Raw genomic sequence first — 26,814 nt, forward strand, 5'->3', positions numbered from 1 at the left:
AAAATGTGACTTTTAATGCTCTAGCAACCCTGTGTTGTAATGTGAGCTGTGATAGGAGCATCATGCTAGTGAGTGAAACCCTGGTAATGTTACCACAGCAGGACTTGTAAGCGAAGGACCACTTTCCCTTGGCTTTTCCTCTTGCTTCTTCATACCTTTGCTGTCACCTTAGTGTTTGTCCTTTCTGCACATCTGAAAATTCTGTGAATTAAACCTGAAAGCTCTCTTCTCCCCACTGATTTTTGCTTCATGATTTTATTTATAATAGCTTTATTGGGAAAATTGACATATTATAATGATAATTCCCAAATTCTTTATTGAGATAATTCACATAAAATTCACCATCTTTAAAGTATACGATTTAATTGTTTCTAGTATATTCACAGATTAGTGCAGCCATTACCACTGTCTAAGTTTAGAACATTTTCATTACCAAAAAGAAACCCTTACCCTTTATCCATCACTTCTCATTTCCCCCAGCCCTCCTAGCTGTGGACAACCACTACTCTACTTTCTGTCTCTATAGATTTGCCTGTTCTAGGTATTTCATGTAAATGGAATCACGCAATATGTAGACTTTCGTGACTGGCTTCTTCCATTTAGCATACTGATTTTAAGGTTTATCCATGTTGCAGCATGTATCAGTACTTTATTCCTTTTTATGGGTGAATATTAATTCCATTGTGTGGGTATACCACATTGTATTTGTCCCTTCATCAATTAATGAGCATTTGGGTTCTTTGCACATTTTGGCTATTATGAATACTGCTATGAACATTTCTGTACACATTTTTGTATGAACATCTATTTTCAGTTCTCTTGGGTATATACCTAGGTGTAGAATTGCTCGCTCATATGGTAATCTGTGTTTAACTTTTTGAGGAAGTGCCAAATTGTTTTCCACAGTGGCTGCCCCATTTTACATTCCCACTGACAGCATATAAGGGTTCCTATTTCTTCACATCCTCACCAACACTTGCTCTTTTACTTTTTCTTTCTTATTTTTTTTAATTTTTTTTTGAGGCAGGATCTTGCTGTGTTGCCCAAGCTGGAATGCAGTGGTGCAATCATGGCTCACTGCAGCCTCAGCCTCCCAGGCTCGGGTGATCCTCCCACCTCAGCATCTCAAGTAGCTGGGACTACAGGCACATGCCACCATGCCTGGCTAATTTAAAAATTTTTTTTAAGAGATAGAGTCTTACTGTATTGCCCAGGTTTGTCTAGAACTCCTCCTCAAGTGATCCTCCTGCCTCACCCTCTCAAAGTGCTGGGATTACAGGCATGAGCCCCTGTGCCTGGCCTTCTTTTACTTAAAAGAAAAATCATTATAGCCATCCTAGTAGGTATGAAGTGGTATGTCCTTGTGGTTTTGATTTGCATTTCTCTAGTGACTAATGATGTTTAGCATCTTTTCGTGTGCTTATTGGCCATTTGTGTATCTTTTTTGAAGGAAATATCTTCAGGTCTTTTGGCCATTTTAAAATTGGATTGTTTGCCTTTTTTGTTGTAAGAGTTATTTATATATTCTTGACACTAGTCCCTTATCAGATATATGAGTGGCAAATGTTTTTTTCCTTTGTGTATGTTGACTCTTCACTTTCTGAGTGGTGTCTTTTGAGTCATAAAAGTTTTTAATTGTGATGAAGTCCAGTTGATCTTTTTTTTTTCTTTTGTCTTTTGTGCTTTGGGTGTCATATCAATTATTTTATTTTTAGTATAGCAAGTGAATTGGAAATTTGTATATGTTCCATTATTAGTCATTGATTTGAAAGAGTGACGTCTGTACTTCAGACTTGTATTTTTCTGTTACTTTTCAACTCCTGACCTATTTTGTTCACTCTAAGACATCACTCCCTTTGTATTTCCTTGGTGCCTAATGTCACTTGTGTTTCGTAGGGTGTGGTTCCAACTGCTCAGCGTGCTGCCATCGTTGTGGGAGTAGAGCTACCAGTCTATGATATTACTAAGAAGCATTTAATATTGTCAGGAATGATGGGCGATACAATTTTAACTCACTTCGTGTAAGTAGGATGGGATGTGCTCATTTTATTTCCAGCATTTTGAGCACAAAAAGCCTCTTTTACTGAAATCCTCAGGTGGAATTTGATAACTGGTACGTATGGCCTAAATACCCTTGTCTCTCCTATTATCAGAACTTCAAGCCTTATGAACACTTTATACTTCACAGAAATGCCAGGTGCTCTGGGGGCTTGGGTACTTGGGAACATTGTCTAATACAGCAGCCTATCAGAGGTCTATTTGATTTACATTTATCCATACACAGCTTCTATATCTAATAAGCACATGTATTACTTGCTTTGGTTAATTTTGTTTGAGAAAGCAAACTTTTCTCAGTGGGAATCAGAAAAAAAGGGGTAAATAAGGTCTGTGAAACTAAAGCACAGTTTTTTGGCTAAAGACTGTTACTGATCTCATTTTACATTTTCTTTGTCTTGCAACCTTTATGATAATTTTGTTACTCAAATGCATTTGGCATGTGATGCTGTGGTTTGAAAAATTTATGTAACTAATACATGGTGCATGATACTTTCTATTTAGGAATCTTGTTAGGTTTAGAAACTCTCCTTTAAAAAAAAGGCTGAGTTTCAGATTGAAAACTGAAGGGACAGCCTTTGAATGATGTCTCTTCAGAAAAATTTCCTGTCTCTTTAGATTGTAACGAAAGGCCAAGTGCCAGGTTTTATCTGATGGGTCTGAGTTATATTGTACAGTTTACGTTTGGCCTAATTTCTGTTTAAGTGGGCAGGGAGTGAAAGTGGGGTCGATCTACTTAAACTTTTCCTCTTAGTTCCAGCTTTACATGTGGTTTGGCTGGGGCTCTGGCCTCCAACCCGGTTGATGTGGTTCGAACTCGCATGATGAACCAGAGGGCAATCGTGGGACATGTGGATCTCTATAAGGGCACTGTTGATGGTATTTTAAAGGTAAGTACATTGTGGATTTGGGTTACAATTTGGCTTTCTTTGATGTCTTAGACCTTCCTTCAGTTCTTATTATTAGTTGCTACATACCATTTTGAAGATGAAAGAATCATATTTTTTAGTAGCTTCTCAGTTATTCCCAGGTAGAAAAGCTGTCTCCTTAGCAATCTGCTAATTTGCAGTGGTACTTAATATAATGATTCCCATTTGAATGCTTTAAAATACAGGATGCTTTTATTAATAGTATCATGTAGAATTATTGATAGAAAAGACAATATATCCCCCATTTGCCTACTTCATACAACACAGAGACCCTGCAATAGAAAACTCAATACTTAAGGAAAAAAGCCTGTATTTTATTTCAGTTCACGGTTATGCTGTTGTTCACTTTGGCTTTGAAAGTTCCTGCTGTTGTGTTTGTGGGAACTGAATATTCTAAAAGTATTACATCATTACTGGTGATATTATTGCTACTGAAAACAAATTGAGGCTAAAATATGATGTTGCCATATGGTTTCTCTCCTGTTATCAGTTTTGTTTAACAACTATTACATATTAGACACCATTTTAGTAGTTAGAGAGAAATTACAGTTATTACAAAAGTACTATAGGTATACAAACAGATCATCAGTACAGCCTGATAAGTGATAAACTCAAGAGTTCTCAATTTGGAAGCATTGAGGTAGGCTCCCTGTAGATGGTGGCATCTTGAATAACAATAACTCACATCCACTGAGTGCTTTTTTGTGTGTCAGGAACTGTCCTTATGAGACTTATGTGTATTCGTTCATTGAATCCTCACCATTACTCCACGAGGTAGACACTGAAGCACTGAAAGATTAAGTAAGCTGCCTAAGGTTTCACAGCTACTAAGTGGGAGAACTGGAATTTAAACTCAGATCATTTGACCTCAAACTGACATTTACCTCTCCACTATGGTGCTTTCCTCATATTGGTGGCCAAGGGTTAGATTATAAAGGATACTGAATGCTATATTGAGGTGCTTGGACTTTTTTTTAACTTGTCAGGGAGCTGTTGAAAGTTTTTAATCAGATTAGCTTTGCATTTTAAATAGATGACTTTGGCTTTGTGGAGACTGGATCTACCACAGTGGTTCCTCATCTTGGGTACACATTGGAATCACTTGGGAGAACTTTCGCAGCTCCCTCCTCTACCTTAGACCAATTAACTCAGAACCTGGGGAGTAAGGTCCAGGTGTCAATATTTTAAACTATATCAGGTGACTGCAATGTTCACCTAAGGTTGAAGACTACTAAGGGGATAAGCCTGGAGCCATGGTTCTTCAAAGTTTAACATGCATCAGAATCACCTGGAGGGCTTGTTAAACTGCAGTTCACTTGGAGCCATCTCCAGATTCTGATTTAGTAAGTATAGAGTGGGACCTGGAAATTTGCATTTTTAATAAATTCCCAGGCAATACTGATGTTGCTAGTCTGGAGACCACACTTGGAGAACCACTGACCTACAGATAGGGAAGCTGATTAGAAGGCTCTTGTAATCTGAGAAAGAGGGGATGAAGGCCTGAACTTGAGCATGATAATGGAGATATAGAAGGTGGGACAGAGTCAAGAAAGAATTAGTTGATAGAGTCAGCAGGATTTGATTGACTGGATGTGGAGAGGTGTGGGAGAAAAGAGGTGTCAAAGATAAGTTCTGGGTTTTTGGAGTTGGTGACCAGGTGGTGACATTCATTGACAGAGGCATCACAAGAGGAGCACGTCTTGGGGGAGACATCCTAGTTTTGGATACTCAGTTTGATGTGCATGAGGAAAATCCAGTGGATACATTTGGATATTCTAGCCCTGACTCGAGAGGGTTCATGGATATAGATAAAAGCCCATGGAGTCATTAGCACACAGGTGGTACATAACTGTGGAGAGAGTTGACCAAGGAGAGTAGGTAGAGGAGTTCACAACCTTTTTGCCTTCCCAGCATACTGGAGTACTATAAAATTCTTTCCCGTAATAATGATTGACTGGGGCAGCAATTCTCAGACCCTGGAAAGTATAGTTTGGCAAAAGCCCCCGTTGGTATTTCTGCATTTGACAATTACTGGTGTAGAGGGAAGAGCACTGGGCCAAGGAAAGAACACTGCAGAATACCAATTTTTATTTATTTATTTATGCCCAGGCTGGAGTGCAATGGCGCGATCTCTGCTCACTGCAACCTCTGCCTCCCGGGTTCAAGCAATTCTTCTGCCTCAGCCTCCTGAGTAGCTGGGATTACAGGTGCCCGCCACTACACCTGGCTTATTTTTGTTTTTAGTAGAGACAGGGTTACACCATGTTGGTCAGGCTGGTCTCGAACTCCTAACCTCGTGATCCACCCGCCTCGGCCTCCCAAAGTATTGGGATTACAGGCGTGAGCCACCGTGCCCTGACCGGAATACCAATTTTTAAGGTCTTGGCAGATGAGGAACCTAGGAAAGACACCAAAGACGAGGAAACTTAGAGAGTAGTGTCATGGGAGCCAAAGAAGTTAATGAGTTTCAAGAAGGAATGAGTGGTTACTTAATGTCACATGCAATAGCGATCTAATATGATAAGGAGTGCAAAGAGTCTGTTGGATTTAATATTTTTTAGAAGGTTTGGTGAATTGGTGTTTGCAAAAGCCAATTGCTGTGCATTGAGGAATATGTTTGATTATTCATTCAAGTAATAAAAAAGAAAATATCAAGCTGACTCTTGAAGAGGCCCCCCCCCCCCACACACACACAAAAGAAAGAAATGTTTGTCTTATGTGCTAAGCACTGTTCTAGGTTGTTGAGGATGTACTGGTAAACCAAAATGTCCCTGTGTTTATGACACTTAGATTCTAACAGAAGGAGATAAACACAGGAAGTAATGATAAATAGACAAATGTAAAGCACTGTTTCAAGAAGATTGGCTAAAAGATTTACTGTAAGATTTACTATACAATAATATAGTAATAGCTAATGTTTATTGAATGCTTATTCTATCACAGGCACTGTACATAGAGTATATCCTTTAACTCTCACAGCGACCTTGTGGAGTAGATATTATCTTTCCCATTTTATAAAGGAGGAAACTTAGGTTCAGAGTAGCTAAGTAATAACTTACACAAGATTACACAGCTAATAAGAGGCAGGTCTGAGACTTAATCCACAATCTGTCTGATTCCAAAGTTTGTACTTACAGCCACTATGCTGTTCTGAATCTGCAGAAACATGTTTTTATGTTGGTAGTAACCTTTAAGTACTTACATTTGCTCACTCATTTACTCACTTGCTACTAAAAAATTTTAATAGCAGTCATTCTTTAAAATGACTTTGTTCTATTTTGCCATTTATGTAATAGCATCAGACTTTATTATTTTGTCTATGCTTATCTATAGAAGTTCTTTGTTTTCACACAACTGCCTTATGACAAAAGGTGCCTCCCAGTTCTCACGTTGTGAAGAAATTGGTCACTGTTTTTGGAAATTTATAAAGATTCAAGCCGGGTGCTGTGGCTTGCATCCTGTAGTCTTAGCTACTCGGGAGGATCGCTTGAGCCAGAGTTTGAGGCTGCAGTGAGCTATGTAGTCTTGCCACTGCACTCCAGTCTAGGCGACAGAGCAAGACCATGTTTCTTAATTAAAAAAAAAAAGATCCAGATGGCTCACAAGAGTGTTAGAGACCCTTACTGTTTTTGTGTTCACCTCTTCAACAAATACTTACGGGAAAATTTCTTGCACCAGACACTGTGTTAGGTGGTGGTGACACAATGGTGAACAAACAAAGCTAGTTTCTAATCTCTTGGAGATTTCATTCTAGTTGAGGGAGACAATAAACACACAATGCACAGTATAATTTTAGATAGAAATAGATGCTATGCAGAAAATAACAGCATATTGCAATAGTGACTCAGTAGTGGGGAACTACTTCAGCAAGGATGGTCAAGAAAAGCCTCTGAGGAGGTGACATTTGAGCTGAGATCTGAATGATGATGAGCTGGCCATGAGAGCTGGGAGAAAACCATTTCATAAAGAGGGAACAGGTTACTGAAGGCCTGAGTTGGAAATAAGCTGGACATGTTCAAGGGTTAGAAAGAAAGCTAGTGTGGCTGAGTGTGTGGTGAATGAAGGGAGAAACTAGTAGGAAATGAAACTGGAGAGAAAGGCAGCAGCTAAATCATGTGGGATCCTATAGGTCTTTGCAGAGACTTTGTAATTAGAATGAAATCCACCAGGAAGCCATTTGAGAGCTTTAAGCAGGAAATGTTATGCTCTCATTTATAATTTTAAAAGATTGTTCTAGCTTCTAGGTAGAGATTTTAGACCAATTAAAAGTCCATTGTGGTAGTCCAGGTAAGAGATTATGAGATTGGATGGTCTTTCAGAGGTCTCTTGTCATTTAACAGTCTAGGTTCTAGGTTATTCACATCTGGGCTTTATTTGGGGTGATTTTCACAATTTTCCAACATCAGTTTTGGTCTCAGACCTTTACTATTTGCTGAAGATCCATTGGGGGAAACATATTACCACTATATCTTCATAAATATTGTGCTTATTATTTTACTGTTTGTTCCCAAAAGTAGTTAGTAAGGATAATTATCTCTAGTATACTTAATGTACAGGATGGGATAAAGAATATTTACAACTCTGGCTTCTCATATTATTGTCTTATCCAAATATATCCTTTTTTTAGAATTGTGGTGGGTTTCACTTCACTATTGGAAAGGCAAAATAACATTTTTCAATGTCTAACACAATGCCTAACACACTGTAGTTACATAATAGATATTTGTCCATTATATATGAACCATTTCTGCTGGCTAAATTCAGCATGTGCCACCAGTTTACAACGTTTATGCATAATTTATCATTTAATTCTCATAACCATGTATATAAGACCCCTGTTGTATAAAGTAGGAAACCAAAACACTTCACATTTTTCTCCATGTAATCCTCAAAGCATTCACATGAGGTAGGCTACGGCATTATATAGAATTTATAATGATGAAACAGACTCAGAGAAGAATAATGACTTGCCCAACTTTCTATTTTCTTACCCTGCTTTAGTTCTCTTTGTGGCACTTATTTTTGGATATAATATATATCAATTTGTGTATTTGTCAGCCCCACTAGAATATACACTCCATGAGGGTAGAAACTGCTGTATAGGTTACCTATTGCTGTGTAACAAATTACTCCAAAACTCATTGCCTTAAACCATTTGTTATTTTGCAGTTTCTGTGGGCCAGGGATTGCAAAGCAGCTTAGCTGAGTTGATTCTGGCTTAGGCTGTCTCCTGAGGTTGTAGTTCATATGGCAACTAGGGTTGCTGCCATCTAAAGCCTTGACAGGCTGGGATAGCTGCTTCAGTGATCACTCATGCAGTTGTTGGCTAGAGCCCTCAGTTCCTCACCATGTAGTCCTCTCTTCATGATATAGCAGATGGTTTCCTCTAGAGTGAATGAATCCAAGAGAGAATAAGGCAGATGCTTTATTATATATAAAATATATTTTATAACCTAGCTATGGAAGTGACATATGTTCACTACTACCATATTCTGTTGGTGACACAGACCAAATACTATGGGGTGGAGGCTACGCAAGGGTACAAATAACTGGAGGTAGGGTTCATTGGGGGCCATCTTGGAGGCTGGCTACCATAGACACTTTTTCTGTCTTGTTTATTAGTATATTCTCAACATCAAGAATGGTGCTTTGCATATGTATGGTAGGTAAATATTTATTGATTAAGTGGGTGGATGGATTTAGACTACAGATGAATTTAAAATGGACCGTTAGAGAAAAGACTATTCATGGAGCCGTAAGTTGCCCTGGGGTGGGAGTGGAAGGTGATGTCAAATGTAGAGAAAGGTGAATTCACTCTGTTTTTGGTTATATCTTTCCTGCAGATGTGGAAACATGAGGGCTTTTTTGCACTCTATAAAGGATTTTGGCCAAACTGGCTTCGGCTTGGACCCTGGAACATCATTGTATCCTTTGAGAGAATGAAAGCAAGTGCTTCAAGCTCCCAGATAATTCTAGGCTATGGGAAGGAAAATTTGATTATTAAAGCCTTTTAGGCTAGTGAGAAACTCAAGCATCCCATTGGTGACCCTTGAGAATCAAATTAAGTAGAGAAACAGCTTTCAGTTGGAGGCTAATACAAACTAAAAGGGATAGAAAAGATATGTCAAACTTTACTCTTTAAAACAAAATGACAACAAACACAGCTAATCTGGAAGGGGCTATGAAGTTTTTAGAAACCCTGATGGACGAAGCCTACAGGGAAGTCCATGCTGAGGTGGTTCAGATTTCCTACCCCTAACTATAGGACCAAAATAGCTGGGAAATAAAAACAGGACAGAAGACATTCATGGGGTGAAGGAATCCACAGCCAAGCAGGCTTCTTTCTTCATGGGTGAATCTGTCTCTTCCAGTTGTGTTTGAGTGCCTCCTAAGTGCAGAGCCATGTATTGGATACTGTGTGTGGTGTTGTGTGTATAATGGTAAGCACCGCAGGGTTGGAAAGTAATTCCCTGCCCTTGTGGGGTCTGTAGACAGAGAGAGGGTATCTCATTCCCTCTTGGAATCACTCTGATCATCTAATTATATGTCGTCACTGATGTTCTTGGTTACTGTGTGTGTGTGCGTGTGTGCGTTTGTCCTGTTTCCCCCTGAAGACTATAAATATATTAGAGTTTTACTCTGTTTATGTTGTTCGGTGCCAGTGATCTGAATGGGCACATGGTAGGCACTCAACGCATGCTTGATTTGACAGGTGGTGTTTTATTTATTTATTTATTTATTTATTTATTTTTATTTTTTTTTTGAGATGGAGTCTTGCTCTCTCGCCCAGGCTGGAGTGCAGTGGCGCGATCTCGGCTCACTGCAAACTCCACCTCCTGAGTTCACGCCATTCTCCTGCCTCAGCCTCCGGAGTAGCTGGGACTACAGGCACCCGCCACCACACCCGGCTAATTTTTTGTATTTTTAGTAGAGACAGGGTTTCACCGTGTCAGCCAGGATGGTCTCGATCTCCTGACCTCGTGATCCACCCACCTCGGCCTCTCAAAGTGCTGGGATTACAGGCGTGAGCCACCGCGCCCGGCTGTCAGGTGGTGTTTTAGAAAAGATTTTAAAGCAGATGCAGCTTAGAATAGCATAGACTACCTTAATTTAAGAGAATGCGATGCTAATTTCAGAACTAGCTTTGGCTTTCGATATCAACCTGGTGATCTTCCTTGACTTACTCCTCAGTTTTTTATTACATACGAGCAGCTAAAGAGGCTTCAAATCTAAGAACTGAATTATATGTGAGCCCAGCCCTGCCAGCCTTTCTACTCCTTTGCCCTTTTCCCGTGTTCTAATGTATTTTGACAGTGTTGTAAGTGTTTACCAAGCCGTTGGTCTCCTAAGGGCCTCCTGATGGAAGAACAGTGGGGTGGTTCAAAGTTATTTCTATGTTTGTGTTACCATGTTAACTTTTCCCCGAGAGAAAGTGTTAACATTGAGACTCTGGCCCCAGATTGGTATCTTCTATGAAGATGGATACTGATGGGTGACATTGAAAACGGCCTGCTTTCCAAATGTGGTTAAATGTAATTGGTTAGCCCCAGACTTGGGCTAGAGCAGAAGGCATAGGCCAGGGTGGTTATTGCTATATGTGTTACAGACCTCGGTTCTCATTAAAGTATTTATTGGCAGAATCACTTTGGCTTTGTCTTCATTTACTATTTTCTCCTTTGCCAACTCTTGAAGTTACATTCTCCAGAGAATAATAAAGGAAGATAACTATGAAATTGAGACTGGACTCTTAAAGTGCACTTTTATGAGACGAGAATGAGTGCATTGTGCTTTCCCACTGCCATTCATTGTCATAATGCCACTGCTAAACGTTGGGCAGGTGGTTCTTTCTTAAACATGAATAAACAAGCAAGTGGCTCATTTGGAAGTTTCTACAGGTAAAAAGCTAAAAAAAGGCTTAAAATAGAAGCCTGTTCCCAGGGTTCTAATCATCTTACAGGTACAAAGTTCTGGCTACTTTTTTTGTACTGGAACAGAGCCCGGCTCATTGTAGGCACTCAAATATTTGTGGAATTAATAGTTCTTCATCTTTATCCATTCATTAATTTGTTCAACATTTATTATGTATCTATTATGTCTAGGACTATAAAATGACTAAGACATAGTGTCTGTTTTCAAGCTCACATTATAGTGGAAGAACAGATTTGTAAGTAAATAATTACAGTAGGACCTAAGTACTATGTGAGAGATGAACAAAATGCTGTGTGGGAGCACAGAGGAGGAACAGCCTTACCTAGAGGATTTGCCAAAGGCTTCATAGCACAAATGACACTCGAGGTGAGACAGAGGAAGAGTCTATGTCACCATGAGGATAAGGCATTATACATTTTGACAAATGTGTAATATGTATCTATCATTATAGAATCATATAGAATGGTCTCACTGCCCTAAAAATCCTCTATGTTCCTCTTATTCATTCCTTCCTCTCGCCTAACCTCTGGCAACTACTGAGGCTTTTTACTGTCTCCATGGTTTTGCCTTTTCCAGAATGTCATATAGTTGGAATCATACTTTTCAGATTGGCTTTTTTTTTTTAACTTACTTATATGCATTTAAGGTTCCTCCATGTCTTTTCGTGGCTTGATAGTTCATTTCTTTTTAGCACTGAATAATACTCTATTGTCTGGATGTACCAGTTTATTCATTCACCCACTGAAGGACATCTGGTTGCTTCGAAGTTTTGACAATTATGAATCAAACTGCTATAAATATTTGTGTGTAGGTTTTTGTGTAGACATTTTCAACTCATTTAGGTAAATATAATACCAAGGAGCACAATTGCTAGATGGTACGGTAAGGGAATGTTTAGTTTTGTAAGAAACTGCCAAACTGTCTTGTGAAGTGGCTACACCATTTTGCATTCCCAACAGCAATGAATGAGAGCTATTGTTGCTCCACATCTTCTCCAGCTTTTGGTGCTGTCAGTCATCGGTTTGGGTTTTGGCCCTTCTGATAGGTATGTAGTGGTATCTCATTGTTTATATTATTATTTTTTAAAACATTTACTATATCCATCAGATACCCTACTCATCCCCAAATTAGCAAAAGGGAACATATTTTTTGTTCACAATAGTACAGCTGAAAATAGTTTCTTTTTTTGTTGCCCAGGCTGGAGTACAGTGGTGTGATCTCGGCTCACTGCAACCTCTGCCTCCTGGGTTCAAGCGATTCTCCTGCTTCAGCCTCCTGAGTAGCTGGGATTACAGGCACCTGCCACCACGCCTGGCTAATTTTTTTGTATTTTCAGTAGAGATGGGGTTTCACTATGCTGACCAGGCTGGTCTCGATCTCCTGACCTCAGGTGATCTGTCCGCCTCAGCCTCCAAAGTCCTGGGACTACAGGTGTGAGCCACTGCGCCCCGCCTGAAAATAGTTTCTTGAAGGATTTATATATATTGCAAAATGGCTTTAGTTCACCTCAACCTAAATATTATTCCTTCAGAAAAACCTTCCAGTGATTTCCTCTCCCCCAGTGTAAATAACTTTCCTCATTATAATTTCATATACCACATATCAGAATTTATATGTATGTACTATATGTGTGTGATTATTTCACTAATTTCTGTATCTCCCATCATTTGGGGCTCCATGAAAATAGGGATTATGTCAGTTTTGTTTACTACTGGGTTCTCAGTGCTTTATACAGTTATGTGCACTTAGTACACATTTGTTAAATGAGTAAATGAACTGGTCTGTATCCAAAGGATCTGATTAAATGCCTAAAACATAGGAAAGGTTCAACGAATACTGTGGAATTTAAATTGAATTAAATTAAAATTTGATTAACTGGGCGTGGTGGCCTGTAATCCCAGCTACTAGGGAGGCTGAGGCAGGAGAATTGCTTGAACCTGGGAGGCAGAGGTTGCAGTGAGCCACAATGGTGCCACTGCACTCCAGCCTGGACGACAGAGCAAAACCCCGTCTCAAAAATAAAATAAAATAAATTTTGAATTATTAGGAAAATGGCTGTAAGCTAAGGATTACTAAAGGTATGACCAAGTAGCAGGGCAGTGTTTTCCATGGTTTTAGTACCATATATCTGCTGGTGACTTCCAAATATACATCCTCAGCCCATACTTCTCCCCTGAACTCCATATTTCTATGTCCCACTGCTTATTCTACATCACTCTTAAAGTCTAATAGGCACAAGTTGGGCTCAGTGGCAGACATCTGTAGCCCCAGCTACTCAGGAGGCAGAGGCAGGAGGATCACTTGAGCCCAGGAGCTTAAAGCCAGCCTGGACAACATAACAAGACCCTGTCTCTAAGAAATAAAGTCTGAAAGACACTTCACAAAACAAAATTCTGGATTTGCCCCTAAAAACCCTTTTAGTGGCTCAGGCCTTGAAGTAATCCTTAACTCTGCTTACTCTCTTCCACAACCCACATCCTTTCCCCTAGGAAGTCATATTTGAAGGGATAAAATGATAACCAAAATCTGTAGGTTGTAAGATGCAAAAACTTTCCACTTTTTTCCCCTTTTTTTGAGAGGCTGGAGAATGAAACAACCCAGATAATAATAGCTAATTAATAATTAGCTTAATAATTATTAGCTATTAATAATAGGTAATACAGAGTATGGGTTTTATTATGTGCCAGGTACTGTTTAAGTATTTTGTGTTTATACTCTGTCTACATCCTTACAACCAGCCCTATGAGAGTAGGTACAATTCTCCTTTTTCAGATGAGAAACTGAGGCACAGAAAGGTGAAATACTTCTGCCTCTTAAACATGGCAGAGTCAGGATTCTAGCCCAGGCAGTCTGACTCACGATCCCGTAATTACAATCACTATGCTTGAGGTGTACTGACTTAACCTTGTCCAGAGTCACTTAAAGTTTATGGCAGGTGAGCAGTAAATATTGATTTCATTAATTCCCCTATCTTTATAGCGCCGTGGGAGAAAGAAGGTCAATAGTTTTTGTGGTTGGTCACTCTTTATCACTTAACAGTAACACTGGATTAAGATTATTTTCCTGGAGACCTGTGACTGCAAATACATCATTTCCCCTTTCTCCACTTTCTCCCGCTTCTCCCTCTTCCGTTTGTTGGCCTTTCTTCTCTGTGACCTCCTTCATCACTGCTCCACCCCCTTCTTCCTCCAGTCTGAGGACAGTTCACTAGGGGTAGCACAACAGTGTTCAAAAAGAGGGTCTTGCAGTCGGAGATGGCACACCAGAACAACATGAACTTGTTCCTGTTGTATGTAAGACCATTTGTTGAAGAATGTGGAATTATTGATACAGATGCCACTAGTTTGAAATTTAGTAATTTGGACATGGGGCTAGGCTTTCCACCCTTTCTCCTCCAATGGAAAGAAGAACTTTGTTACACTTATAAACAAATTTATAGGAGGAAGGATTACTATGAACCTGATTATAAATTAAATCTCTATTCACCAAAGCATGTCACTTAAGGGGTAATATTTTTATTAGCCTAATCTAGTCAGGATATTGCATGTAGGTTAATAAAATTGCTGGGTATTAAAAAATAAATATCTTCATGTCTTCTCAAAATGGCCATTTCTCTCTCTCTCTTTCTCTCTCTCTCTCTCTATATATATACATATATATGCATATATATACATATATACATATATATACATATATACATATATACATATATATACATATATATACATATATACATATATATACATATATACATATATACATATATACATATATATACATATATACATATATACATATATACATATGTATATACATATATACATATATATACATATATATACATATATATACATATATATACATATACATATATATACATATATATACATATATACATACATATATACATATATACAGATATACACACATATATACACATATATATACATATATACATATATACATATATACATATATACACATATATATACATATATACATATATACATATATACATATATATACATATATACATATATATACATATATATACATATATACATATATATACGTATATACATATATATACATATATACATATATACATATATACATATATATACATATATACATATATATACATATATACATATATACATATATATACATATATACATATATATACATATATATACATATATACATATATATACATATATACACATATATACATATATATACATATATATACATATATATACATATATATACATATATACATATATACATATATACATATATACATATATACATATATATACATATATATACATATATACATATATATATACATATATATACATATATATATATATTTTTTTTTTTGAGATGGAGTCTCCTTCTGTCGCCCAGGCTGGAGTGCAGTGGTGCAATCTTGGCTCACTGCACCCTCCACCTCCCGGGTTCAAGTGATTCTCCTGTCTCACTCAGCCTCTCAAGTAGCTGGGATTACAGGCATGTGCCACCACACTTGGCTAATTTTTGTATTTTTAGTAGAGATGGGGTTTCACTATGTTGGCCAGGCTGGTCTCAAACTCCTGACCTCAGGTGATCCACCCACCTCACCCTCCAAAAGTGCTGGGATTACAGGCGTGAGCCACCACACCTGGCCAATAATTTTTATTTCTGAGGTTTCACTATTAAAGGATATTTCTTCTCTCCATTCAGTGTCTCAGCATCAGAATTCAGTTGTATTTTGGGCTGTGCTTTACTTACCATAAACACTTCATGCATCCTTGTCTCTTCCATTTATTTTGTAAATAAGAAAAACCATTTAACACTTTCATTGTATAAGATTACTAAGGGACCTAGCAATATTAAAGTGGTGGTTGGAATTTTGAATAAGAAATGTTTGGATTATGAGTCTGTTTTTCACATTTGAAATAATCTCAGAGCCATTCAGCTACAATTTCTTAGTTTAGTTTTCTCACCTTTTTTTTTAAACTACTTCTGAGATGATATGATACCCATTTGCTTTTCTATAGGAAATGCTTTCATATTTGTTGAATGGCTCAATGGACACATCTGCAAAAATACTAAGGAGGGGTTGGTGGGTGAAAGCACATTGAACAGTTTTGTTATACAGCATGGCATTTTACTGGGCCTGTGAGTGTGTTATCTCAGCAAGCTTATCAGCTTTTTAGTGCCTTAATGTCAACACAATTGAGACAGAACTGGAACTGATATGGATGTATCATGGTAAATGGGAACTGTGATTCAATCGTGGGATTGTTGGGCAACATACACCAAATAAAAACAAACCTAAGCAGATGAAGAGAGCCCCTCAGGCTCTTGGCCCTACGGGGTTTTAGTTTCCCCAGTGCTTGGTAGCAACTGAATCCCGTCTGCCCCATTGTGTACAAGGCGTTTTGAAAGAAACAGGAACTGCTTTGTGCATTAAAACAGACTCATAGGCTCTTAGCAGCTGCATCAGTCGTTTCTAGGACTTCTCATGAGAGGGCTCTTTGAGCCCAGTGGCTGATTATGGTCCCAACAGCTTGTAAATGCAGGGAACATATGGCTGAGTAGTAGCATGTTAAGCTCTCATGCACTTTACCCTGCCATGGTTGATCCATTAGGTGAAGCATATCTTGCCCTTTCAGCAAACTGCAAGACTATGGCTTCAAGGCTTCATTCAGCAGATTCAAGAACGGTTTCCTAGCTCTGCGTGAAGATGTTTTCTTATTCTCATGTCTACTCAGCATTTTATGGAGCAACTATGTCCGAAAATTTTAAGAGCCAAAACACTGAAATTGATATCTGGGTATCACACTGCACTGTATTGATGGAGTTGTACTCTGTGAGAGGCATTCTTAAACTACTATGTTCTGTTAGTTCAGATTTCTGAATTTGCAGAAGGCAGATGAACCCTGGCAGTAGGCCATATCAAAAAGTTTCCTTTTGCAAAAAAAAAAAAAAAAAAAAAAAAAAAGCAACTGGTTAACTTCCTCAGTATGATTTATTCTTTCAGGAAGCTGTGTGCTTTTATCTCTTTGGGATGTTCCTATCAGTGTGGTCTGTTCATTTATGGCTCACTTATGACTTCTCTTAGCAGGTGTCTCAGGGAAATATTACACTTCAAGAAATGCTAGTACAAATGTGAATCAAAATTCTTGGCCCAGTGCAGTGGCTCATGCCTGTAATCCCAGCACTTTGGGAGGCCGAGGTGGGCGGATCACGAGGTCAGGAGTTCAAGACCAGTCTGGCCAATATGGTGAAACACCATCTCTACTAAAAAATACAAAAAATTAGCTGGGTGTGGTGGTGTGTGCCTGTAGTCACAGCTACACAGGAGGCTGAGGCAGGAGAATTGCTTGAACCCGAGAGGTGGAGGTTGCAGTGAGCCGAGATCGTGCCACTGCACTGCAGCCTGGGCAACAAAGTGAGACTCCATCTAAAAACAAATACTTATAAATATTTAATGCTCCTTGATCTAGTAATACTGCTTGGTGAATTTATCCTAAGGAATGGGACAGAGACATGCCAATGATTTATACACAGGGATATTTATCATGCTATTATAACAGAAATTAGAAATAACCTAAGTTTTAGCACAGCTATAGGGAAATAGTTAAAGTATTATACCATTTGTTGAAAAAGCATGCAACCATTACAAGTTGTGTTTTTGAAAAAGACGACATAGGAAAATATACACAATATAATGTTAAGTGAAAAAAACAGATGAAGGAGAATAACAGTGGTCATCTCTGGGTAGTATAATTATGGGTACTTTGTGATTTCCTATGTTTGCAAAATTTTTTTAATGAACAAAAGTTGTTTTTATAATCGTAAAAGAAATAGTAAACATCATTTATATATCAATCTATACCTCTAGAAGATATCCCAGCAAAGCTGGGGCAATTTTAGCACATAGCTCTCAATGTTTGTGAGATAGGTAAGTGGACAGACGAATGAATGAATGACGATTGGCATTTGTAGGCACCATCATTGAATTTATAAGATTGCAGAAATAACAAGTGAAGATTTTTTAATTAAAAGGAGAAAATTCCAGACCTGTCAGCAGTTTGAAGGATGACGTGGAAAATACTGAAGGAGCCACAGAATTGAGTGGCTGACAGTAGCCGAGGAGTTGTGGTCTGTCATTGGGTCCATTGCTGTTCTTGTTTTTGCTGATTCTATGTGTGTCCTTAAGTATCTTGTGCCTGCTGTTTTCACTGGTCTCTATTCAGTTTGGCCAGTGACTGAGCATGGTGGGAATGAAATCAAGGTCATGAGTTCAATTCCCATTTGAACCAGTTAACACTTCTCCTTCTAGGGAGAAGATATCCCAAGGCTATCTCTGGCTGACACTGGACATATGGACAAGCAGGAGTGTGTTGGTCAGGGTAACCTGCCTCTAACACTTGTGAAACCACTTAAAACACCTCTGTACAGAGGCCTATAGTGTCCTTATGTTCTTTGAGAATAGTCCTCTGAAATTGAGGTGTTGATATGTATAACCTTTCCTACCTAAGGAATTAATATAAAACTTAGTCATGTTACAATTTTAATTACAAATTCAGCCTGGTGCAGTGGCTTCCTCCTGTAATCACAGCACATTGAAAGGCTGAGGTGGGAGCATCACTCAAGACTATCATGAACAACATAGGGAGACCCTGTCTCTACAAAATATAAATAAATTAGCTGGGCATGGTGGCATGTGCCTGTGGTCCCAGTTACTCAGGAAGCTGAGGTGGGAGGATTGCTTGAGTCTGGGAAGTTGAAGCTACAGTGAGCTATGATCGCACCACTGCACTCCAGCCTGGGTGATGAGCAAGACCCTGTCTCTTAAAACAAAAACACCACAAATTCACAGTAAGCTGTTCATGGAAATAATAAATGGGACTGATTGGCCTACATTGCATCCTACAAGGTATTAATATCTGGGATGTTTTGATCACCTTGCTGAACTGAATCTGGTTTCTTGGTAAGCCTATCAGGAAACAACATCAGATGTATGAATGAAATCTAAACGTTTCCGGTACATTCCCTTATCTGTGAAGGAGCTTGCATCAAAGAAAGCCATTAGACTTTTGTGTAGCATCCTGTATCTCTGCTCTTGGTGGCTTATTAAACACAGTGTTGTTGCTGTTTTTTTTTTTTTGTTTGTTTGTTTGTTCTTTTTTTGAGACGGAGTCTCACTCTGTTGCCCAGGCTGGAGTGCAGTGGCGCGACCTTGGCTCACTGCAACCTCTGCCGCCCAGGTTCAAGCGATTTTCCTGCCTTAGCCTCTTGAGTAGCTGGGATTATAGGCGCCTGCCATCGTGCCCAGCTAATTTTTGTATTTTTAGTAGAGACAGGTTTTCACCATATTGGTCAGGCTGGTTTTGAACCCCTGATCTCGTGATCCACCTGCCTCAGCCTCCCAACATGCTGGGATTACAGGCGTGAGCCACCATGCCCGGCCAAACACAGTGTTTTTAATTGTGATTACTCTTAAATCCAATTACCATACTAGTGCCAGTGCCTTGTTTGTATCTGCTCTGTCTTGATACTGCTAAGGTATTAGATTTATTGTTTGTCTTTTTCAACCTGAATCACCTCTCATCACTCATTTTTAAAAATCTTATTCAGAGGTTGAGGAATTTACAGTTCTGAGTCCAATTGTCCTTGTCCTATATGTCATAATATCTGAATATGAGGGACTCCCTTAAATGGGTCAACTGACTGTTTAGTCCAGGGTGTTTAAAGAAGAGGAAGAGAACTGACATTTTTGAGCACTAACAATGTGCTGTAGTTTACTAGATATTTACATATACATTATCTGAGTTAATCTTCAATATAACCATGTAAAGTAGGCATTATTACCCCAGTTTGATGAATGAGAGATCTAGTTTGAGAATTTAAATGATTGAATTATCATTTGAACACTGGTCTGTTGGATTTCAAGACCTGTGATTTTTCCATTGCACATACTGACTCCCAGGGGTAGCAGAGTTTCTTAGATTGAACCTAATAACACACTGATCACCTGGCCTCCCCTCCCCTCCTGCTTTTCTGTACTTAAAAAAATATATATTTTTTATTTTTAATTGACAAATAATTGTATATATTACGTGGGGTACAATGTGATGTTGATATATTTTTAAAATGTGGAATGATTAAATCAGGCTAATTTACTTTTTTTTTTTCTAAAAGGACCTTGGCTTCAGAATTAACTTTAATTTTCATTCCACTTTGCTTATATTATCTTGGCAAGATCAGTCCTTTGTAGCAAGGCCAGGATTTAAGCTTTGAACCACCAGTAAGGAGGGCATTGGTTTGAGCCTGCTTTCAATTTTGTCCAACATCCAGTTATTCGTATTTTACCTAGTTCCCAGTAACTCACAATACAATCCAAGAATGTGCCTTATTGCTGGCCTGGTACTTGCTGGATGCTCAGCATTTCAAGGCATATTGGGTTCCATCATCCACTTGAGAGTCAAAAAGTTCTTCAGTTGTAGGAACACGATGCTTGCTATGGTGAAAGCAAGCATGTTTCTCCTCTGGGCCAGACTGGTAAGCAAAGCGACTGCAAAAAATTTACCAAAAGTGGGTTGATGTGTATGTAGTAGAATAGATCAATGAGAAACAGACCATTTGGGCTGAAGAAGATATAGGGTGAAGGTAGGGAGAAGGAAATTTTCAAGAGTAGGGAAACCGAAAGGGATGATCATTATCCTCTGAATGACTGAGGAAAGAAAGCTGGGAGTTAATCTAAGACTAAGGGGAATTAAGAAAATCCGAGTGCAAAGCATAGTGGTGTGGTGACATCCTTTGAAAGGAGGGTGGCTGGATTCCATCCAGGTCTAAACATTATAATTTGTGATTAGAATGAAAAATTTCAAGGGCCTCTTGGAATTAGCCATTACACGTTGGATTCAAATGCATCCTCAGGTCATTAATTTAGGGATATTGAGGGATTAACCAACCTAAGGTTGGTACCTAATTTGGTACCTAATTCAGTACAAAATCCTAGGCAAGTTAATCCATACTGTTTTGGTTTCTTCTTGCCCTCTTTTGTTGTCAACTTGGCAGCTTTCTGGGGCAATATTACAGTTTAAGGTCTTGAGAGCCAAACTCTCTAGCAATCCACTGTGGAGACCAGGAGGTTTTGGAGAGGGTTACAGGGAAACTCAGAAAGGCAGAGAGTGGTTCCTGAGTGTCTTCGCTATTCTGTTCTTGATTTTTTGCTGCCAGGTTGCCCAGAGGGAAACTGAGCATAGTTCCCATCTGCCAACCTTGTCATTTTCTGTACCCCACGGAAAGGAGGATGAGGCACCTGCTCCTCAGCTGGTCTCCTGTGCAACAGTTTCTTAGGAAAATGCAAAATTGGGAGTAAGTGGAAGGAGCCCTGAGGAGCAAAGTGGCTCCAGTCTGGAGAGCTTGGCTGTGCCTGCCTTGGTACCCACATGTTTTCTCTCTCTTCCCTCCCAGTGCCTCAGAATTTGTGATCCAGCATTGTCATCAGCAAGTAGCCACAAGTGACATATGAGGCCATCTTAAGGGAAGGGGCAGCAGAGAGTTAAAAGGTGGTGGATTGGGACCGGTAACAGCAGAAATAATCACAAGATAGTGTTTCTTTGGGAAATAGCCTATTTTAAACATCATGAGGTGTGCGAAAAGACAAGCTTTAGAGGAATTGAGGTTTCTACCTTTTAGGCACATTCACCATATAAGATCTCTGATTAATATCAGTAAGGGCAGGAGGAGGAGGGACTCCTCACCTTGCCAAAGCAATTACTGTAGTAAGTCACTATAGTAAACACTTTAAAATAACAGAACCTCATTTCTCTAGTGTTGTTCAGTATGGGAGCCACTAGCCACATGTGGCTACTGAGCATTTGAAATATGGCTAGTTTAAATTGAGATGTTTTGTAAGGGCAAAATACACACCAGATCTCAAGGACTTAGTATGAAAAAAAAACCAGTATAATTTTTATATTGATGACATGTTGAAAACAATATATTGGTTACATTGGGATAAATAAAATATTAGTTTTGCCTGTTTCTTTTTACCTTTATAAAACGGTTACTGGAACATGTAAAATTATGCGTGTGGCTCACATTATATTTCTGTTGGACAGTGCTGCTCTGGTATACTCAAAAATAGAATTTGATCTATAAGCATCTTTTTAGCAGTACATTTCTTGCTTTAAGTAAGTGTACCTGTACACCAGAGACAGGCTCATTTCAAAAGAAGGACAGGGAGGAGTGGCGACTTGAAAATGGGGAAACTGATTATAGAAGAAAGTCAGGACTCTGCCTCAGTTACCTGTCAGTCTGGGGGTGGGGGATGCTGGGACGGGGTCAATTGCCTGAAGCAAGTGCTCTCATCCCCCTAGCTCCTGCTGATCTAGTTGGGGCTCCAGAGTGGGGAGGAGAAAGGCACTTTGAAACTTCTCTGCCCTTACCGTCTTAGCCATCAAACTCTGAGCTGGAGATAGTGACGATGTGACAGGAACTTTCCCTGGGCCTCTCTGGGCCACAATTCCTGGCCGAGAGAAAGAGGAGGAATGAGGTGAGCACCTTCTTCACTCCTAGGGCCATGTGGTAGAGCTGCAGTCGCACCTCCTTCTGCCAATAGGCATAGATGAGTGGGTTGAGCAGGGAGTTGCCCACGCCGAGCAGCCACAGGTACCGTTCCAGCACTAGGTAGAGGTGACACTCCTGGCAGGCCACCTGCACAATGCCAGTGATAAGGAAGGGGGTCCAGGATAGAGCGAAGCTCCCAATGAGAACAGACACAGTACGGAGAGCTTTGAAGTCGCTGGGAGTCCGTGGGGATCGATAACCTCCAGCCATGGCTCCTGCATGTTCCATCTTTCGAATCTGCTGGCTGTGCATGGAGGCAATCTTGAGCATGTCGCAGTAGAAGAAGACAAAGAGGAGCATGGCTGGGAAGAAGCCAACGCAGGAGAGGGTCAGCACGAAGTGAGGGTGAAATACAGCAAAGAAGCTGCACTGCCCTTTGTAGGCAGTCTGCTGGAACATGGGGATTCCGAGTGGGAGGAAGCCAATGAGGTAAGACACTAACCACAGCCCGGCAATGCAGGCCCCGGCCACGAACCCACTCATGATCTTCAAGTAGCGGAAGGGCTGCTTGATGGCAAGGTACCTGTCAAAGGTGATCAGCATGACCGTGAGGACAGAGGCAGCTGCGGAGGAAGTGACAAATGCCATCCGCAGGCTGCACAGGGTCTTCTGTGTGGGCCGAGAAGGGCTGGAGAGCTGGTCTGTGAGTAGGCCAGAGATGGCCACACCAATCAAGGTGTCAGCCACAGCCAGATTCAAGGTGAAGCAGAGATTGACACCATCATTCTTGTGGATCAACAGCAGCACAGCCACAGCCACTAGTGTGTTAGTAGCAATGATGAGGGAGGCCAGGACAGCAAGGATCACTCCAAATGAGAAAGATGATTCCATGTCTCGAAGTGGCAGGACTTCACTTACCAGGGCATGCTGTCTCTCCAGCTGAAATTCTCATGGGCCAGGGGCAGAGGAGCTGTGGGTTCAGAGCTACAGCATGATTCTGGCCTTCACTGGCAGTCCAGGCTGGCAGGTCGCCATCTTTGGGATCCTACAGGTCATGAAGAATTACTCACCCTCTCTTTTCAGTCCTCAGCCTCCTGCCTCTCCAGCTCTCTAAAGGCAGCAACTTCAGTATAGACCTCCCCCTGGGCCCTGAGCTAGTCCCTCCCCCTCCAACCAGCAAGTTACTAGACAACTCCCAAGTACCTGTACATGCTGTCTCGCCAGGCCCTCTCCCTTCACTGGTGCTTCAGGGACTCTGGAGGGACAGGGACATTCATCAGGTCTCCTGTCAAAAGATATAATTGACTCCAATCATACTTTTTTCTTCCTCCATACCTTGACATTAAATTTCTACTTTTCTTCCAAAACCTCGAGTACCAGCTTAAATAATTAATCTCAGCTTAATTAAGCTTTTTCTTACTAATTCTCAATTACTATTATGAATTGCTTTTAATCAAGCAAGATGCTCATAATCAGTTGAAGTGGGAAGTGAGGGCAGGTGAGCTTTTTGAGGGGCCCCAGCATATTTTCAGGAGTGCTACCACACATTTAAGCTGTTTCTTACCTTTTGCTTCCTAGCGCCTCAAATTCTAATTCTCTCAAGTAGGGCGTGCTGTTCCCCCGTTTCTCATCCCTAGGATCTCAGTTGAGGATTCAGGACAGGAAAAACAGGGCCAAAAACTGTTAACAGCTGTCATTCAGTTTAGAACCCATTCTCCACCTCACGCTGCTGTCTCTCAAGTATACTAATTGATAATTATTTCTGCAGCATGTTGGGCCAGGTCTGGTCAGTGAGTAGTGGCTGCTGGGCTTGCCTTTCTTAATCCTATAGACCTGAGGTATCTCTGCGGGAGGAGAAGAGGAGATGAGCTGCATTCTGGGAAGTGTCTGCTTGATGTTTGGCTATGGAATTTTCCATTTTCCAGGAATAGGAACGTGGGGGCGGTTGAAGGGGGGAGGTTAGACCAAAGGGCAACTGTGTTGCTGAAGCAGGTGAGATGCACTCCGGAGGGGCAGCTGCATAAGTCACTCCTGTTTTAGGATGTGTATCCATTTGCTTGGGTACATTAGAACCACCCTTTCGCCTGCCACTCTCATCTTGGATACCAAGAAGAGAGGGGTGGGGAGAAGAGTGGTTAGAAGCTTATTTACTCAGTTCAGGTGAGAGCACAAATGGGAAAGGTTAGTGTTTGAAGTGAGGGAATAGAGAGCAAGGTGCAGAGTTGGACGCAAATATATTCCAGGATGTTTTGACAGTCTGAGAGGGCCTTTGGCAGATGTCTCTCCTAAAAAAGGATCAGAAAGACTGTGTTGTGGGGATTCAGTATTCTAGTTGCCATCCTGAAAACAGTTCTTATTCTTTGGTATGTCCATTAGGAGATTGATTCCAGTTGCTTAGAACCTAGCCTAATTTTATACCTGGACCTAAGGTGTGCTTGGGTTTCCCCAGCTCTTGACTCCACGGAGTGAAGTTAGCCCTTTTCAAACCCATGTTCAAACTTGAGAGTGTATCAGAATCACCTGGAGGGTGTCTTAAAACCCAGGTTCTTGGGTCCTACTCCCAGAGTTTCAGGTCATTGGTGAGTCTGAGAATCTGCATTTCTTTCTTTCTTTTCTTTTTTATTTTTATTTTTATTTTTTTTTTTGAGAAGGAGTTTCGCTCTTGTCGCCCAGGCTGGAGTGCAATGGTGTGATCTCAGCTCACTGCAACCTCCACCTCCCAGGTTCAAGCAATTCTCCTGCCTCAGCCTCCTGAGTAGCTGGGATTACAGGTGTGCAGCCACCACGCCGAGCTAATTTTGTATTTTTAGTAGGGACAGAGTTTCACCGTGTTGGCCAAGCCGGTCTCGAACTCCTGGCCTCAGGTGACCCACCTGTCTGGGCCTCCCAAAATGTTGGGATTACAGGCGTGAGCCACCGTGCCTGGCCAGAATCTGCATTTCTAAGAAGTTCCCAGATACTGCTGTTACTTGCTCAGGGACCACACTTTGAGAAGCACTGCTCTAGTGCAATGGTTCTTATCCTTAGCAGTGCATTGGAATCACCTGGCGATTCCAAAAAATACTGCTGTTTGGGCCACACACCAAGAGATTCTAACATAATTATTCTGGGTGGTAACTGTGCAATGGGAGTTTTAAAAGTTCCTTGGGTGATTCTAATATTCAGCCAGGGTTGAGAACCACTATCCTTGGTTTCCTCATGTGTAACATGGGGACAGTCATAGTTATATCACAAGGTTGTGAGGATGATAAAACGAGGTATGATATGGGCAAAGACTTCATGACTAAAACACCAAAAGCAATGGCAACAAAAGCCAAAATTGACAAATGGGATCTAATTAAACTAAAGCGCTTCTGCACAGTAAAAGAAACTATCATCAGAGTGAACAGGCAACCTACAAAATGGGAGAAAATTATTACAATCTATTCATCTGACAAAGGGCTAATATCCAGAATCTACAAGGAACTTCAACAAATTTACAAGAAAAAAACAACCCCATCAAAAAGTGGGTGAAGGACATGAACAGACACTTCTCAAAAGAAGACATTTATGCAGCCAACAAACATATGAAAAAATGCTCATCATCACTGGTCATTAGAGAAATGCAAATCAAAACCACAATGAGATACCATCTCACACCAGTTAGAATGGCAATCATTAAAAAGTCAGGAAACAACAGATGCTGGAGAGGATGTGGAGAAATAGGAATGCTTTTACACTGTTGGTGGGAGTGTAAATTAATTCTGCCATTGTGGAAGACAGTGTGGTGATTCCTCAAGGATCTAGAACCAGAAATACCATTTGAGCCAGCAATCCCATTACTGGGTATATACCCAAGGGATTATAAATCATTCTACTATAAAAACACATGCACACATATGTTTATTGCAGCACTATTCACAATAGCAAAGACTTGGAACCAACCCAAATGTCCATCAATGATAGACTGGATAAAGAAAATGTGGCACATATACATCATGGAATACTATGCAGCCATAAAAAAGAATGAGTTCATGCCCTTTGCAGGGACTTGGATGAAGTTGGAAACTATCATTCTCAGCAAACTAACATAGGAACAGAAAACCAAACACCACATGTTCTCACTCATAAGTGGGAGCTGAACAATGATAAGAACATATGGGCACAGGGAGGGGAACATCACACACCAGGGGCCTGTTGGGCGGGTGGGGGGCAAGGGAAGGGATAGCATTAGGAGAAATGCCTAATGTAGATGACAGATTGATGGGTGCAGCAAATCACCATGGCACATGTATACCTATGTAACAAACGTGAACGTTCTGCACATGTATTCCAGAACTTAAAGTAT

At 40.2% G+C, this 26,814-nt stretch overlaps 2 protein-coding genes across 6 annotated transcripts in view; one reads left to right on the plus strand and one right to left on the minus strand.

The window, feature by feature from the left end:
• SLC25A14 (solute carrier family 25 member 14) overlaps positions 1 to 10,624 on the plus strand; it is a 33,493-nt gene extending 22,869 nt beyond the window's left edge. For 4 of the 5 annotated variants that reach the window (XM_008972362.4, XM_003818941.5, XM_008972363.4 and 1 more), the window contains 4 exons: positions 1,897 to 2,021; positions 2,810 to 2,945; positions 8,828 to 8,908; positions 10,176 to 10,624. In XM_008972362.4, the coding sequence (XP_008970610.1) occupies positions 1,897 to 2,021; positions 2,810 to 2,945; positions 8,828 to 8,908; positions 10,176 to 10,217 (384 nt within the window). In that variant the 3' untranslated portion in view covers positions 10,218 to 10,624. Of the gene's footprint in view, positions 1 to 1,896; positions 2,026 to 2,809; positions 2,946 to 8,827; positions 8,909 to 10,175 lie in introns of those variants that run through there. The other variant, XM_057301109.1, reaches the window with a different exon arrangement.
• A 6,751-nt stretch (positions 10,625 to 17,375) lies between these two features.
• Positions 17,376 to 23,605, minus strand: GPR119 (G protein-coupled receptor 119). Its single transcript, XM_003818942.5, has 2 exons — positions 22,367 to 23,605; positions 17,376 to 20,484 (listed from the first exon to the last, which is right to left on the minus strand). The coding sequence occupies exon 1, from the start codon at positions 23,376 to 23,378 to the stop codon at positions 22,371 to 22,373; it is 1,008 nt and encodes a 335-aa protein (XP_003818990.1). The 5' UTR covers positions 23,379 to 23,605; the 3' UTR covers positions 17,376 to 20,484; positions 22,367 to 22,370.
• Positions 23,606 to 26,814: the final 3,209 nt, after the last annotated feature.

Source organism: Pan paniscus, chromosome X (genome assembly GCF_029289425.2).
Source record: "Pan paniscus chromosome X, NHGRI_mPanPan1-v2.0_pri, whole genome shotgun sequence".
NCBI lineage: Eukaryota > Metazoa > Chordata > Mammalia > Primates > Hominidae > Pan > Pan paniscus.